A 15744-nucleotide genomic window follows, 5' to 3' on the forward strand; every position below is an offset into this window, starting at 1 on the left:
TGACTTTGAATTCGAATCTGACTTTACATTTTCGAACCTGACACTAACTGACAATTGACGGTTGTGCCCTGCGGGAACGTTGCTTTGCATCCCTGTACCGCAACACTTTGTTCCGCCAGAAACTGGTAGTAACATAATTAAATAATTAAAATATTAGTAATCAAAAATTTACCTGTAAAATGCCTACGGTTAGTAAAGACCGACTACCAGCATAATTCCATCTTGTCGGTCAAGTTCCGGCACTCGTGCAGTTTGAATGTGCTCGAAATATATTTGAACCTAAACGGCTCGTTTTTTCGTATGCTTTTCACAACGGACAGAATTGCGGAATAAATCAACAGATTTGTGTAAACATCTTGGTAATATTAACAAAAAATCTGTTCAATTTCTTTGTTAATAAGCAGTAGCACTAGAGATATAGTAAACTATAAGTTTTATTGGCTTATTTGTTAATTCAACGTTCACCGCTGTTCAGCATCGACACAATATCCTGTACAGTTTGGAACTAATTTCACCGCATTTTTGGGGGATATTACAGCAAGGAGCGTTTTCCTTACGCACTACGCCTACAATTTAAGCAAAATAAAACTATCAATAGTTACCGTGTTGTGTAACAGCAACAGCCCAGCCGCGGGGCGCCCAATAAGCCCGTCCTAAGTTCCGTACTGCTCTCCTCGTGGTAAATCGCTTAGTTCAAGTATAAAATGAACAAACTTAACGAATCACTGGTAGTGTCTCTTTAGTTACCTCGGTCTCATTTAGCTAGTAAACTGGTTTTTTGTGTAACATCTCCTCGCCACTACGCTTAGTACAGCAGGTTTTTTTTTCGCTACAGTTTATGGGGTTTTCGTGATTTTCGGTCTTTTTGCTTCTCACTTGCCACCAGCAGCAGCTGGTAGCAGCATGTGAATTATTTCTACTTATAGTACACCTCAAACAACCTTCTTCTGCTTCACTCAACTAGCTCTTCACAATCTCTTTACAACTCAACGTTTTGCACCCTCGCAAAGGGCCATACTTTCGCCATATCGATCGTTTGTTCAAACCAAATAATTAACTATGATCACTTAAATATAATATCGTTCACATTAACCCTTTCTTCAATAGTACTTAGCTTTAATATTCTCTCTACCGCGCCATGCAACTGGCCTACATACCTCTTCCTTAGAACTAACAATGAACATATTTATTACACATTTACGTTACTTTGGTGGTACATACAGCTCTGTTCTTATTTTCTCCTTTGGTATTTTCGCTTTTCTTCGACTTTTGGATACAGTTTAGCTTTGGTTCGTCTGCATTTCGTTAGAAAACTTAGAGCATGGCCCATTTCATGCGAGGGGAACAAAAAGTGCGCAAGCCCCGTTTTGTTTTGTACACGTTTGTGTCGAATTCATAAATCCCATTGCTTTCGTGGTTCGGACAACCACACACGGGGGGCTCAACATTTACTTAACCCAAAAACCACACCCGAAAGTGTTTCTGTAGAGCTCGACTTCACCACTGTAGGACACACTAGAGGTTTGTTTCAACATTGTGTACCATAAAAATAAAAATATCATGAGAAATAAATAGGCTTTCGCCTGCGCGTCACCGATGCTTTGTTAAAATTATATAATTTCCTATTTACTGCGAACAAGCATCCTCTTATAAACGATCCAGGATTGTTGTTCGTAGCGCCTCGAAGGCTGTGCGCTTCCACGTAACAAGAAGGTTGCAGGACTAGCAGTGTTCGATAGTTGTGCGTTTTTAATAGAATAGAAAAAAGGGCTAAAAACACACAAACGGTTAGTGAAATATTTGGCTCAACATTTCTATAGGCCTATTGATTGGTTGTTTGCAGAAGAAAGTCTTTCTGTGTTAACATAAAGATCCCACACATCGCATACAAATAAATGTACCCCACCATTTCGAGTGGTTTCGACACAATCGCTATTAAATATTCAGCATAATAAAATTGTATATAAAAACATGCCAATGCCGTTGATTGGTCATGTACAAAATAGGTGCTAAATTCCTCCTCAAAAAGATCAACGGCCACAAGACGTTAAAAGACAAACTATGTGTAGAAATCTGACAAAACAAAGTTTCAAAACTAGCCGTTAAAAATTGTAAAGTAAAACTATTCCAGCTGCAGTTATGATAAATACGTTTAAGAATAAAAAAAAAACTATTCAGTTCAATCATTATACGAAGCTTTCTGACTTGAATCGTGATCGCTCGAAGAGGGGTCTAATATCATGAAGCAAACAACTCACCGGTATGAATATGAAGCGAATAAGGCAAAAGAGCCAGAGCCCAGAACTCTTACCATACTTCGCCTTCGGTGCCTCAGTCACTGACGGAGTTGCTTTGCCGAGCGAGTGGCGTGACGGTCGAATTATGGCGCGTCTTGCGTGAACCCTCGCAATCCAGCTCCGAAGATGGCGTGGTTGAATTGCTTAGGGCCACCGTTTTGTTGAAATCGATCGTCGCATACCCGAGCGAAGCCTTTTTGGGACTTTCCGGTGGCAGCAACCCGACACCGGTGCCCACCGTTCCACAGAGCACGGTTCCTCCACCTGTGCACGCACCCGCAACGCCTCCGAGCAAGCCGGTGGGTCGTTCGCAGTTTCCCGGACTAATTGCTGCCGGGAGCGTAACCCCGGCCGTTGTCACATTGTTCAAGTTAATAGCTGTGTTGCTGTTGTTGTTGTTATTGTTGCTATTAGGGATACCATTTCCGTTGGGGACGTTGCCATTGAGAGATACACCCGGTACGGAACCGGTCGGTGAGAGGACACCGGACATCTGTGCCCTGTCGCTGATACTGTGCGACGAGGTTGACTGATCCAGATCGAGCACGATATAGTTGACCTTCCGGTTAACGGTAGTCGTCGGTGTACCCGGTTCCGAATGATCGGCCACTGGCAGCTCGACGTTGCTGAAAATGTCGGGCTTCGAGCAGCGTCCCCGCAGCAAGCACGCCTTCAGCTCCGCGGGTTCCAGGTTTTCGTAGAATCGATTTGGATCGGATGGAAAGCCTGTGCCGACTGGTTGGGCGCTACTGTTGTGCCGAGCATGAAACTGAGCGAAAATATTACCGGCACCGTTGCCACTCACTACTACCATGCCACCGGCCATTCCGGCAGGACCGGTCGACGTTGGTGTGCGCACGTTCTGGTACTGACCCTCATCGAACGAACCCGTACTGTGAGTGTGATTGTTGTTGTTGAAGTTCGAAATTGAAATCAGACTAGAGTTGCTTTTACTGGTGAATGTGGCCGGTTTTTTCGCGTTTCCACAGGGAGCGCCGTCCAAGCAGGTGGTCGCACTTATATTTACATTCATGTACATCCGACTTGAGTCCAGCCCATCCGGCGTGGAAGGCGGAAGATCAGCACAGTCTGCCGCAGCGGCCGTTGCAGATGCTGCAGCATTCGGATCGCTAAGCACTACGCTGCCCGTCCCTATCGCAACCGGAGCTAGTTCTTGCGGTGGAACATCCATCGAGTTGCGTACCAGAAGCGCACCAGACCCCGGCAAACCCATTGCAGTCGCCACTAAGGGAAGGACGATCTGATGGTTGGCGTGGTGTACGTGATGATGGTGCATGGCCATGGCCGATGTGTCTTTCATCGGAAACTCCTGGTACAGGTTACTGACGCCCTGATGCACGCTACCGCTCGTGTGTGACGTAGGCAAAGGGTTGAGCGTGGTCACTTCCAAAATGTTGGTCATGCTGTTCGGGGACCCGGGCGAGGTTATGTCAGGACTGATCGGTCCACTGCTGACCGAGCTAAGCCGAAGGCCCTGCTGGAACCGCGTCGTTATCGTTTGTGGTTGGATCGAGCCGACAGTTGCCCCGGTTCGGTTCGGCGTAGGTTCTAGGTAGTTTCCTTCCATCATAGCCAGCGTGTCCGTGCTGCGGCTTTGGTTAGAGTTCGAGTGAATCGTACCGTTCGGACTGAGGGACTGGCTAGTGGCCATTCCGGTGCGATTCATCACGAACGTACACTGCATCTGTTGCCCTCCGGCTGATTGTCCCTGACCGCCACTGTTCCGGGTCGCGGTATTGTTCTGTGAGACACTGCGCGCCGCCACCGATGGTCCATTGGAAGCGAGCGGCATCGGATAAGGATCGTTGGGGTTCACGTTTTCGTCACTGTAGATGCGCCCCTGCACGGTGTAGAAGAGGGCTTCGGCTCGGCGGCACCGAAATGCGTAGATACCTTCGCCAGTGGCGCACCGTCGGCCCGCCTCGAAGCTAAACTGGTCCACGTTAAAGCCGTAACGTCGTAGACATTTGAGCGGCCACATCGTCGGTTCCTTACCCTTCCGGTACAGTGTGAGCTCGGTTCGCGATACCTCCAGTTGGCCGCTCCACCGTTCCGTGCCATCATCGTCCAGGTTGATCACATGGAAAATGTTAGAATGTGCATCGTTGATGTCTTTCTTAGAATTTATACAGCCCATGATGATGTCCCCGCTGGTCGCTATCACGTTTGCACTGAACGGTACCGAACAAGTCTGCAATAGGACAAGAAGAGAGAAAAGATCGGATTGAAACTCGGCCGATTAAGATACGAAACTCCACGAACGAACCGTTGGAGAGTCCAGCAAAAGATAGAAAGGAAAAGTTGGCGCTCGGCTTAGTAGGCGCTGCCGGTTGTCCTCATCGTGGAGTCAGCTGATGCCCGCGGTTGCACTTTATGGGCCGATGCCGGTTTTATGAAGTCTCGTTATCATTACTAGCCCTGCTTTTGGATGTGATTGGCGAGACACGCAACCAGCGGCGGCGTACGGATACAAAATTCCTAACAAATTGCACTAAACAGCGACGGACACACACGCGCACGGATGCGATTTTCCACGGACGACGGGAAACGCACTCTGGAAGACATTGACATTGTAGCGTTGTGGTTTTCTTCCCAACAATTCGCCTCGAAGTGATAGCTCTCAAACACTACAGTTAGGTGAATAGACACGCGAAAACAGAATACGTTCTGCTGGGCAGGATACGAGCACCAAACAAAGGTTTGCAAAAATGTGTAGGGCTGCAACTTCTTTCCTTGTTGTTTCGCTTTGTATTTCGGTGCTATCTTTTGGCGAGAATATTTTTTAGTACAGCTGCGCTTAGTACTAATTTTACGGGCTGGCAGCAGTCTGTCATTCCATTTTACTGTTGCTTGAATGGAAAGGGCTAGCAAAAAATTTGTTTGCACCCTTCTGATGGAGAGTGAAATCATCGTCCAACATATTTAATCTATAAGGAACAGATCTTTATGCATCGTAGCTAAAATCAAAACACATATTTGTCTGGTTCTACGCGTTGAGTTTTATGAATAAACATGGAGTAAGAAGGTAAAAGAGTGCTTCACACTCCCGCGAAGCATCGAAGGGTTAAGCGGTCATTTTTGGAAGGATTATTGGGAGTTGTACTAAATCGGAATGGGAACGAAAACAAAGAAAGAGAGAGAACGAACGAATGAAACGTTAGTCAAAGAGAGTACGAAACTGGCTTTGGAAGATTTGTTTTGAAAACGCGATAGGAAGTGAACAAAGTGTCGTAGGAAGCGAAGGGAAAAAGAAAAGAAACAATAAAAAAACCATAGTGTCACCATCACCGAAAAAGACAAAAAACTAACAACAACTCTGCAGCCCGTTCCGGTGGAAAATCGATCGGTTGTCCGCGAGTATTTTTCCGTGTGTCGTTGCGGGTGCTGGACGGTGATTACATGATACAAACTTGGTTCGATAACCACCAACCACCAGCCGAAAAACGAAAACGAATGTAGAGCAAGCCATGGAGCGAGTGGAACTACTGAACGGCCCATCGGAAAAGCGCATCTCGCGGTCTCGGGTTCTCGAGGAGGATAGCGACGATCAGCACGACTCACAACCGTCGACGGATTCCGGGTCGGGTTCCGAGCAGGTTACAGCGACTCCGAGTGGACACGGAATGTCCCAGCCATTATTGCCTCAAGTCGGAAACGCTCATCGTCAGGAAAAGTGCACCGATGGCGGGTTTATGGTCGAATCAGTGAACTTGACGCGGAATGATGACCAGACCATGGAGAATGCCGAAGAAAAGCTTCGCAACGGCGCCTCTTCACCCGGAGCGAATGGAAAAAATGTGGCCCTAGTGCAACCCAACAACCACCGAAGATCGGATGAACCGACGGAGTTGAGCTTCGAGAAGTGTAAACCATCTGTCCCTGGCCGAGCGCGTAACCTTCGAGAACCGAGTATTTACTATTTTTCTCGTTTTAGTTCCGGAAAATCATGAGGAAAAACTGAAACGAATAAAAATCGAAAACGCCCTCGACGACCCGAAGACGCCACCCGAGACATGGAAACAGTTCGCCAAGTCCGAGTATGGGCTTATTAACGGTAGGTGAAATCCGCCTCCCACCGGACGGGATTGTGCGTGATGGCTTGAAGTAGTCACAACAGTGCGAATAGTTCCCGCGAGCCCCCCAAGGTCGTGGACTGTAAAAGACGTGTTTGTGAAAGTTTTCGTTCCGACGAAGCGCTCGACAGTGGCTTACGCGATGCATTTGCGCTTCGGTGAAGCGAAACGCAGTTGAAGCTCGATTTCAAATACATCTCACATGCGCTGTTTTTCCACAAACTATTGAAAGTGACGAGAATGGGTGGGGACCGCCCTAGGGCATGCTGGGCAATGCGTGGCAAAGGGAATCAACAATCGATTAATTTGTGAAGTTGTACTTTATCTATTGACTTGAACGAATCGAGGCTCTAATTGAGGCCAGAGATTAGCTGTCGCCATGACACGCCATAGAATATGACTAACATTCGGCAGTGTTGTTAAGATTATGCATTTTGGCTTATTCACTCGTTTTGATCGATTCCTTTGCAGATGACTTGCGGCGCAAGGTTTGGCCCCTCCTTGTCGGGGTTGATCCGCAACAGGTAGATCCGGCCCCGTCGCTCGAGCAGTTGAACAACCACCCAGAATACCACCAGGTGGTGCTGGACGTCAACCGTTCGCTGAAGCGTTTCCCGCCGGGTATCCCGTACGAACAGCGTGTCGCCCTTCAGGACCAACTTACCGTGCTGATTTTGCGTGTCATCATCAAGTACCCACATCTGAAGTATTACCAGGTGGGAACCGAAGCAAAGGGTGTTATGCCTGACTCAAAAGTAACTTATTGATCCTGCTCCTTAGGGATACCACGATGTAGCGATCACGTTTCTGTTGGTCGTGGGCGAAGAGGTTGCATTTCACGTGATGGAGATCCTTTCCACCAACCATCTGGTCGAGTGCATGCAGGAAACAATGGAGCCGACTCAACGAAGGCTGATGTTCATCTATCCGTTGATACGGCACGAGAATGCAGCTCTCTGCAGCTACCTGGAGAGGTAAAACAGTCTCTGCCGTCTGCGGAATGTGTTTCCATTGGTTTCATCTTGTGACGTATCTTGTTCGATGTTTCGATTCAGATCAACGGTAGGAACACTGTTTGCACTGCCGTGGTACCTGACCTGGTTTGGCCACAGTCTAAACTCGTACCGGTCCGTGGTACGGCTCTATGACTACTTTCTGGCATCCGACTTTCTGCTGCCCATCTACGTTACCTCCGCGATTGTCATCTACCGGCAGAACGAGATTTTCCAGGAGGACTGTGACATGGCCTCGCTACACTGTCTGCTATCACAGGTACGTTTGAGCGGAAATGTTGAAATCGTACGCAAACGGAATCCATACTGTTTTAATTTTTGCTCTCCCAGCTACCTGAGGACCTTCCCTTCGAATATTTGCTGAAAAGTGCAGAAACTCTCTATCGAAAGTACCCTCCGCGGGTGATCGAAAAGGACGTTGAAACTATGATCGCCAATGAGTAAGAATGCCTCTTGAACCTCTCCTTAGACGACCACTGAAAGGAGAACTTATCTGAATTGTTCTTTTTTGCCACAAACAGAAAACAACAACGGCTCGCCGAAGAGCGGGAACGCGAGTATCGCCGGCTGTACGGTAAAAAGCCTCCGCCGCCGATTCCGGCATCTATCATTGGACGGTTTCTGCCCCACCTGCAGCTATCCCGTCGTTCGGTGTTCGTCACGACCGCGTTCTCTATTCTGGTCGGGTTCTGTGCTTACTACTACCGGGCACACTATATGCCGCTGGCGGCGATCAGATGAGTGGAGCTGTTCCGGCGGCTCCCGTCGTCGTTTGTTGTCAGTGCCCCTGCTAACCCACTGGCCGGGTTTGGCCGGTGGGCGGCTAGTGCAAGCGGACCACAAGTGCAGTGAAGCCGGCGGACTACGGTGTGGGTTGCACTCTATCCGAGGGATTTGTGATTATTCGTTGTTGTCGTCCCCTACCACGTTCTCGCACGCTTTCCGCTATCAACAAGGCCGCGCGCCATTGTACGTTCCAGTCATTGGGTTTGGTTTCGCTTTCGGACATCGATTTCCCATTCATCTCTCCCTTTGTATTTTGTGTACATACGTTCACTAGAAAGTTCTTCTCTTAAATGCTATCATTGCTGTGGGCGTATCACGTGAGGAAGAAATGTAAGCTTTTTGCTTCCAACACTTCAAATTATTAACTCGACTTCAGTTGCATGATAGTATTCCGTTTTTTGTTATCCATTTTTTATCGATATACTTTTAAGAATAAAATGTAGTTTAAATGCTTCAAATAACATTGAAATAAGCATGGTACGACGGAAAGAAACGTAATGAAATGTATATTTGAAGACCCCCCGGATCACGTTCCATCGTTTAGCCTTGTTGGCAACCCTGTACCGGTTGTCAAAACAATATTTGTTTACAATGTTCAGTAATTTTGCGCCTACTGAGCTAAAAGCCGGAAGAATATATTTGGTGCGTAAATATGGTTGCTTGATTGGTTTCAGCTGCGTTTTATTTCGGTGTTACCTCGTCAAAATAGGCACTGTGTTTCTGTCCCACTGTTTACGGCGTGTGCGTGAATTTAGTGAAAACTATCAAAGCACCCGGCGACGAGTCAGTGTCGACGGAAAAACGGGATCGTTCCATAAGGTTGGTTTTAAATGTTTATTTCTCTGATTGCACTTTTTCCCTCTTTTGTTTCACATTATTTACAGTTCAATACAATATGCCTTAACCTATACAGTTCGTTTGCGAATGGTGGATAATGAATTGCAATTGCATCGCACAGCGGTACACGCTTCGATTTTGACTGTTGCAGTGCTTTTTCTTTAAGGTGATATTGTAGAGATTATGGACACTGGATGAGCCTGCTTTGATGTGCAGGTTAAGGTGCCATGCTGGGGAAACCAAAATCAAAATCGTGAGAGGGTGCAGTTTGACAAAGGTTCACGCTTCCTCGGGAAAGGTCTATTCCTACCCTCCTATTACCGGTAAATCGAATACAATGCTGATGCAGACCGGTGGCGAATCATCATGTACTGCCACAGGACGAGCCAAAAGACACAGATATAGACAAATAATAATAAAAATACAACGATAATTATCTAACATCTCACTCGATCCTCCGGCTGCGCCTGGTCGAGAACGCAAGCGGATCCCTACTCTAATTTCCATTGCCGCTGCATGAACGGCATCGTTCTCTAGCAGCTAAAGTAGATAAATATGCGCTATTAAAGTAGAATACGGTACTGTTCAGTGTAGAAAGTAGTGTGAAGCGGGACGTTTGTCTCAAAACCTGATGGCGTAGTCCGTGAAAGCAAGACGTGAACAGGTGCCCCAGTTGGTGAACTCGGCTTTGTCGATTTTGGAACCCGGCGAACCCGTTTTCGACAGCCATTCGACCCTGAAAGAATGTCCAAAGAAATGATTAACATGCTATCCAACATTTGCACTTATGACTACGACTAATTCTCAATGGTTATTGATTTCCTGAACTTGTTCTTCTCAAAATAAAGATTTCTTGTCCTACCGGTCGTAAACAGTTTGCAAGCAAAAAGTGGAACGCATTTGCCCGTTCTTACAGCACGCCGTTCTCGGCCACTCCGTTGCCCCACATTATAATTCGTTCAGCCGACCTTACTTTTGCTTTCACGATCACGATCATATGATTCGAGTAATCCGAACAACGGAATACATCGCTTCACGGTCGGCGCACTGCAAACAAGGCTACTGATTTATTGGGCAATATCCCGAGAACGGTGCTGGTTTTCGAAAGCAAAGGATCTGCCAATTTTGCAACGCTGCGTAGCGTGTACCGCGGGCGCCACAAAATATTTCGGCAGTCTACGAAAGTTCCCACCGCTCACGGCGGACTTAGATCTCGTCTGCAACCGGCAAGTGTCAGTGGACGTTAACGCGGTTAGCGGCCTGCCGACTGGCGTCGGCTGCAGACAAATCGAGGGCCACTTGAAATGTGGCCAAAAAGTGCCACTTGAAGTGTGGCCGCCCGAACGTGAACGTCAAGTGTGCCCCGTAGTATTATGATCGGCTATTTTTAGCAAAAAAACACAGCAAACTGGCCCCTGTGCCGCTTCTTCCTAGCGCAGCGAAACGGCAGTAAGGATCCCGCGAAGTGGGACAACTTTGACGCCGGTGGACATATTTCACGACTAACCCACTGTCTCCTGTTCTTCGTCCCGTTGACCCTGGTGGTGGCCGGCGAGCCAATACGAGTTCCGGCACATTCGCCAAGGTGGCTATCCTAGTCAATGAAGCATTTAGCCTTCACCTAGTTGTGTCCTATCCCTAGCCAGCAACCTCGAAACATGGTGTTGTACTTCAATTTTCTCTGCTTTCTGTTTGTTTTTTGCTGGCGTAATTTTTTGCCTCGTTAACCATTGTTTGGATCATAAGACACCGATCGCCAGTAGCGAATACTTACATTTTGCCGACATCACCCTTGGCGCCTTGCATTTTGCCCATGATGGTGCCCTGCTTTGAGTTTTTCACCCATCCTTTGATGCTCAGCGCCAGGCAGTTGTCGCGGCAGTGCTTGGTGAAGCCACATCCTGGGTTGGGGAGAAAGAGAACGAAAAGGCACAACATGATAAGGCAAAGGTTGATGATTGATTTATGCACGGGCCCCCCTGTTGTGCTCTGAAGGGACCGCGAGTGAAATGATAACCGATACGGGTTCTGATGGCGTTTCGATGACCATGGCACCGTGGGGAGCGGAACCACAGGAAAGCCATGAATTGGACACGGAATGACACGTGCATCGCGATACGCGGATGCAGAGTACGTCCCGGGTGGGCCCTTCAAAGACGGAACTGCGCTGCACGAGACGTCGTCGTCGAGCGGGGTTCGCCTGATGAGATGGCCATAAATAACGCGCAGGGCACAATGCGGCGTCCAAACACAATTAAGTAATAGCATACAAATGAGATAAGCCGACGAAGCGGATCGGTCGTGCACTAACTGAAGGCTTCGCGAGGGACGGACCAGCAACGGTGCGGGGCGTATCTTGGTCGTTGCTAAAAATATGCAACCAGCACGAGTTTCTGGTACGTTCGATATCTTCACGATGGTTCTAGGCGCACACCGGGGGCCAGCGACAGAAAGAGCCCGTGAGTGAGTGAGAGGATTCGCTTGTGCGGCACGCTTCTCATCGTTGAAATCGTTCGATTCGATCGACGGGCTCGGTTCGCCCGGCGCGGTTTGATCTTCAAACATTCGAGAAGCGGGAAGGTTTCCTTCTACCATTTCTATCAGTATTAAATTGTACTTTCTTGTTTATGCACTTTCGCATTGGAATTGGTGCGATGGAGACGCTTGAAGTAATGCGGCGTAACCACGAGCAAACTGCGTAGAATTAGACCTGTCAATACAAAATTAGGCCTTTTAAAAATATTATTGGTTTTGGCCGAAAAACATCAAAAATAGAGGAAAACCAATCCGTCGGCTGTCAATCGTTTTCGCTTTGACGTGCGGTCGAAGCGGACCAATCGAACGGCGTAGTAAAAATGAACGCTCTCGGGCGGCTAGTGTACGGTTTGACCGATAGGAGAGTAAAAGTAAACAGCTGACCGAAATAGAGCGGTCAGATATTATTAGCCGGCAGTAGCATCGTGTTTTGCCAGTTAGCACTTAGTTTGCCATCATCGAGCGGACTAGTTGTGACAAACTTTCGATTTTCTTCTGGTGCCTTCTGTGGCTGTTGGTGTAATGTTTTATGATTGGAATGTTGCCGTGCCCGTTTCAAGCACGCCAATCTTTTTATAGTGCTGAATCGGGCGGCTAATTGACCAAGTGACGTAGCGAGACAAGCGTTTGTTTTAGACGATAAGAAACAAAAACCTCTCGACAGAGAACGATGAGGAAAAGAGTGAAAAGGGATCGGATTTACATCAATAAATTACCGACTACCGGCTATGATGGAACCCACAGTAATTTATTTGACCCACGGTACGCAATCATCCGGCTCGATTCTGATCGATGGAAATTGGCTCTCAGCGAGAATGATTAAATAGAACCGAGACCACCCATTTTTAAGTTGAACCTGATGTGCGTTTGATGGCACGGAATGCAATGAATCTTTCACTCCTAAAACGCACCTTGCACCTGGCCAAAGATTTCGAAATCGCACTGCACCAGCACATGATCCTGCAGATCCTGCACACCCATGATGGTCGATCGGTGTTGTTTCTTGTTTGCTCACGACACTGAAAACTCGGATCGATTGCTGCCTTCTTCAAATCGGCACGTTCGCCTCACACGCTCCGGAGTATATGGCAAAAGTTCTACAGGCTTCGGTTTGGTCTCCTTAACACTGTTGGCAAGGTCAGCCCTAGGCACTTGATCAGGCACTTTGGTTGTTCCGACTTTGGTTTCCGTTCCGTTGGCCAACTAATCGTCAACTGGCGGCTGTTGCGCCCACGGATAGCTCATTTAGATCGGTACGGATGACTTCGTGACCGATCGAGAGGAAGTGAAAAGGTGCGGTGGAATTTCGGTTACGGGCTTCGGGCCATCCACCAGACGGTTGGTTTGGTTTTTCGTTAATCCGATCGCCCGTAGCTCGGTGCTGCGATTGCGCAGATTGCGCTTCCCCCGAAGAACTCTGTAGATTACCAATCGGGTAGACCAGCGATCGTGTTCGGCGTCCGGTCTGAAAATATCCTCGTTCCTTGCGAACGTCACGGTCGGTTTGAAGCATTGGGTTACTGTTTGTGTTTCATTTAAACTGAACGGCGACGACGATCCGATTGTTTCGGATTTATCAGAACGCGCAGCTTGTAGTGGCACTTAAGGGACCAATTTTATGCCTCTTCTTCGGTGTCCCACAGCCGCTGGTACGCAACGCTACGGTCGGTGAGGTGAACCGAGCCATTGGAATGCTTGGTGTTGTACACAGCTTTTTTGTGACATGGTTTTTGCAATTTTTTTAAACACGATTTTTTCCCAGGTTGCTTTACCAACATTGTATTGGCTTCTTAGAGAAAAGGGTTTCGAAAACTACTCTTGTATTGTTTGTTTTCGAATGGGCAATGACCCGCAATAAAGTGCGTCTTTATTAGCGGTCATTATACTTGTATTAATTACACTAAATAACAAATGATAAAGTTAACCTAATGGAGGTGCCTGGTTCCCTACACTAATCTACGGCGAGCGATGGAGGCGCATGGTTATCGTTGTATCGTTCGATTGGTTTAATGAAACAGCTATCGCAACAGAATATCAAATACCATGAAGCCCCAATCGTGGGCACCATTAAAATGATCAAGTGGATGATTTAGTCCGGTTGGGCAATAAATTGGGTAACACTTGAACCAATGGTTAGTTTAAAATGCGCATTACATTGGCGTCCGTTTACGACTGATACCGATCACGCTTTACGAGTTTCGGCCACCAAATACAAGCCCCAAGTACAATATGATTGGTTGTGGCGGCAAAATGTACGCTTCATCTATCCGTCTCGTTTGTTTGGACTTGAGCTGAACGAGGTTTATCGTGTTTCGGCGCGCACGCAACACGCCAAACGATGGGGAATTCCCGGTAACCAAGATGGTGTCGGGTTGAATACGAAATGGGGTTCTCGTTTTTCCCGATGCCACACACCGATGCCCGATGTTGTGTGTAAACAAACGCAACAATAACCCCACAAGAAGAACAACATCTTAAGCTTCGTTCGAAACTGTGACAATCGCATAATTTGGTGATTTTTTTGCTCCCTTCGTACGTGCCTCTCCGCGGGTTGGTGTGCGATCAAGTGTCTGATGTATTCCTGCAGTGTTGTGGTACTACGCACTGCTTGTTAGCTTATAATTTGGCGCTCAAAGTGTGGGTTAGCGACGTTGGCCTGGGTTTGAAACAGGCACTGTAGTGCACTTGAAGTTCAACGCACGGAACAAATGTCTTGGCGCGCGATGCCGTCGCGTCGGTTCACTGTACACGTTAGCCTTCGCCGGGATGGTATTTTCAAATTCTAGTGCGCCACATCCGAGAGGTATTGTTGGTGAACAAACGGACATTTTTCCTTCGAAAGGTACGTGTGTGTGGTCGGTTGTTCAGTAAGCTGGCAAGGAAATGTGTTCCTCTCGAAACGAGTACAGTGTGCGGCGCTCGTTGGCGTGACCTGGTACAATAATTTTAATAGAAAGATTAATGGAGCCTCGCGTTTAAAATTATCTGGCCCACGTTTGCCCTTGACCTTGAACCCGTTCTCATCGGGCGGGTGGTCTAGAAGTTTGGAACTCAGCCAACCGGCGGTCAGGCTTTCGTGCTCCGGCGCCTGAAACAATGTTGAACACCGCTGAATGGGCGCTTCGTTTTCGGCAGTCACCCCACCAGTGCGGCATTTCATTAACGTTTCTGTTGCTTCCGCAACAAGGCATACTCGGTTCGCGGTGCCAAAAGGAAAACAAGTCTGTCTGACTTCCTTTGCACAGCCATGTTTCCCACCGGAAGTGGCTTCAGCACTGGTGGGGAAGCAAATGGCGGTGGATACTTTGATGGGTTCTTTATTAACTTTAATAACGGTGAGGTGCTTAATAAAATCACTTTCATTACAGTTGCTTTTTCCATTCATTGGCACGTTAAGTCAATCTGTCGACACACTGAAATCCATTAATACGGTCATCAGCACTCCTGAGACGCTGATCTTGACGCTCGCGGGGCTACTGCTAAGTGCGATCGTTATATTTATGCGCCCGATGACGGCGAATGACGGCGTCCGCTTTCGGCCCTAGCACTAGATTATTAGCATAATTGCATCTGATTAGTCGCCGAAGCCGGTCGGCGTCGCGTCTCGCGATCGTTAGTACATTGTGCTCCGCGGAATAAGGCTTGGTTATTAGTTCGAAAAAAAAGCAACAATAATCCTAATGCAAAATGGTCGGTATGTCAGTAATCGCGGCTGCGTTCTGTTCCAGTTATCTGTGGTTTCCCTGGAATTCCCTTTAGAGCGAGCTTAAGTGTAAGAGTTTTTTCGTGACATGGAACGCATTTTTGTGTAATATCAACGAAATAAAGCGTAGAAATAACCGCGCAACAGTTGAATATGTTCGATTATGATTAAATGGTAAACAAACTTACAACTTGATCAGGGGTAAACACGCGATCGAGCCTGCGTGTTCGATTGCGACACATTTGCGGCAACACTATAAATAGCCGCACGGCATCTCGCTTGTGACATTGCGTGGCGGTTGCGATTCGGCTTATAAAATCCGTAAGCCTTACCTTCGGGCCCAGTTCCACCATCAATTGAGCGTGTTGGCTGCTGGCGGGCGGGAGTGGATCCTCATTAAATAAAACAGCATTACGCGACGAAACAAAACAGACTTTTCCGCCGAGAGGGCCCGGGTCGTAATGAAAATTAGTTCCGCT

General features: G+C 47.6%; 3 protein-coding genes across 3 annotated transcripts; 1 reads left to right on the top strand and 2 right to left on the bottom strand.

The window, feature by feature from the left end:
• Positions 1–448: 448 nt before the first annotated feature.
• LOC128272395 (uncharacterized) lies at positions 449–4455 on the bottom strand. Its single transcript, XM_053010196.1, has 2 exons — positions 2259–4455; positions 449–1770 (listed from the first exon to the last, which is right to left on the bottom strand). The coding sequence occupies exon 1, from the start codon at positions 4453–4455 to the stop codon at positions 2332–2334; it is 2124 nt and encodes a 707-aa protein (XP_052866156.1). The 3' UTR covers positions 449–1770; positions 2259–2331.
• A 1079-nt stretch (positions 4456–5534) lies between these two features.
• Positions 5535–8578, top strand: LOC128272170 (TBC1 domain family member 20). The gene is made up of 7 exons (XM_053009926.1): positions 5535–6182; positions 6253–6372; positions 6863–7107; positions 7172–7365; positions 7447–7663; positions 7735–7844; positions 7926–8578. Exons 1-7 carry the CDS (start codon positions 5786–5788, stop codon positions 8143–8145), a joined length of 1503 nt encoding a protein of 500 aa, XP_052865886.1. The 5' UTR covers positions 5535–5785; the 3' UTR covers positions 8146–8578.
• A 419-nt stretch (positions 8579–8997) lies between these two features.
• LOC128269664 (acylphosphatase-2-like) lies at positions 8998–12786 on the bottom strand. Its single transcript, XM_053007048.1, has 3 exons — positions 12474–12786; positions 10802–10928; positions 8998–9763 (listed from the first exon to the last, which is right to left on the bottom strand). Exons 1-3 carry the CDS (start codon positions 12541–12543, stop codon positions 9649–9651), a joined length of 312 nt encoding a protein of 103 aa, XP_052863008.1. The 5' UTR covers positions 12544–12786; the 3' UTR covers positions 8998–9648.
• Positions 12787–15744: the final 2958 nt, after the last annotated feature.

Source organism: Anopheles cruzii, chromosome 3, assembly GCF_943734635.1.
Source record: "Anopheles cruzii chromosome 3, idAnoCruzAS_RS32_06, whole genome shotgun sequence".
In the NCBI taxonomy this organism is placed as follows: Eukaryota; Metazoa; Arthropoda; class Insecta; order Diptera; family Culicidae; genus Anopheles; species Anopheles cruzii.

Bases quoted from the DNA above. Each gene is read 5' to 3' on its own strand.
- LOC128272170 (XM_053009926.1), top strand. From the start codon at position 5,786: ATGGAGCGAGTGGAACTACTGAACGGCCCATCGGAAAAGCGCATCTCG. The intron at 6,183-6,252 runs GTAAACCATCTG...TTCTCGTTTTAG, and splicing joins GGAGTTGAGCTTCGAGAAGT to TTCCGGAAAATCATGAGGAA. The intron at 7,664-7,734 runs GTACGTTTGAGC...TTGCTCTCCCAG, and splicing joins TACACTGTCTGCTATCACAG to CTACCTGAGGACCTTCCCTT.
- LOC128269664 (XM_053007048.1), bottom strand. From the start codon at position 12,543: ATGGGTGTGCAGGATCTGCAGGATCATGTGCTGGTGCAGTGCGATTTC. The intron at 10,929-12,473 runs GTGCGTTTTAGG...TCCCCAACCCAG, and splicing joins AATCTTTGGCCAGGTGCAAG to GATGTGGCTTCACCAAGCAC. The intron at 9,764-10,801 runs GTAAGTATTCGC...ACATTCTTTCAG, and splicing joins AAGGGTGATGTCGGCAAAAT to GGTCGAATGGCTGTCGAAAA.
- LOC128272395 (XM_053010196.1), bottom strand. From the start codon at position 4,455: ATGGGCTGTATAAATTCTAAGAAAGACATCAACGATGCACATTCTAAC.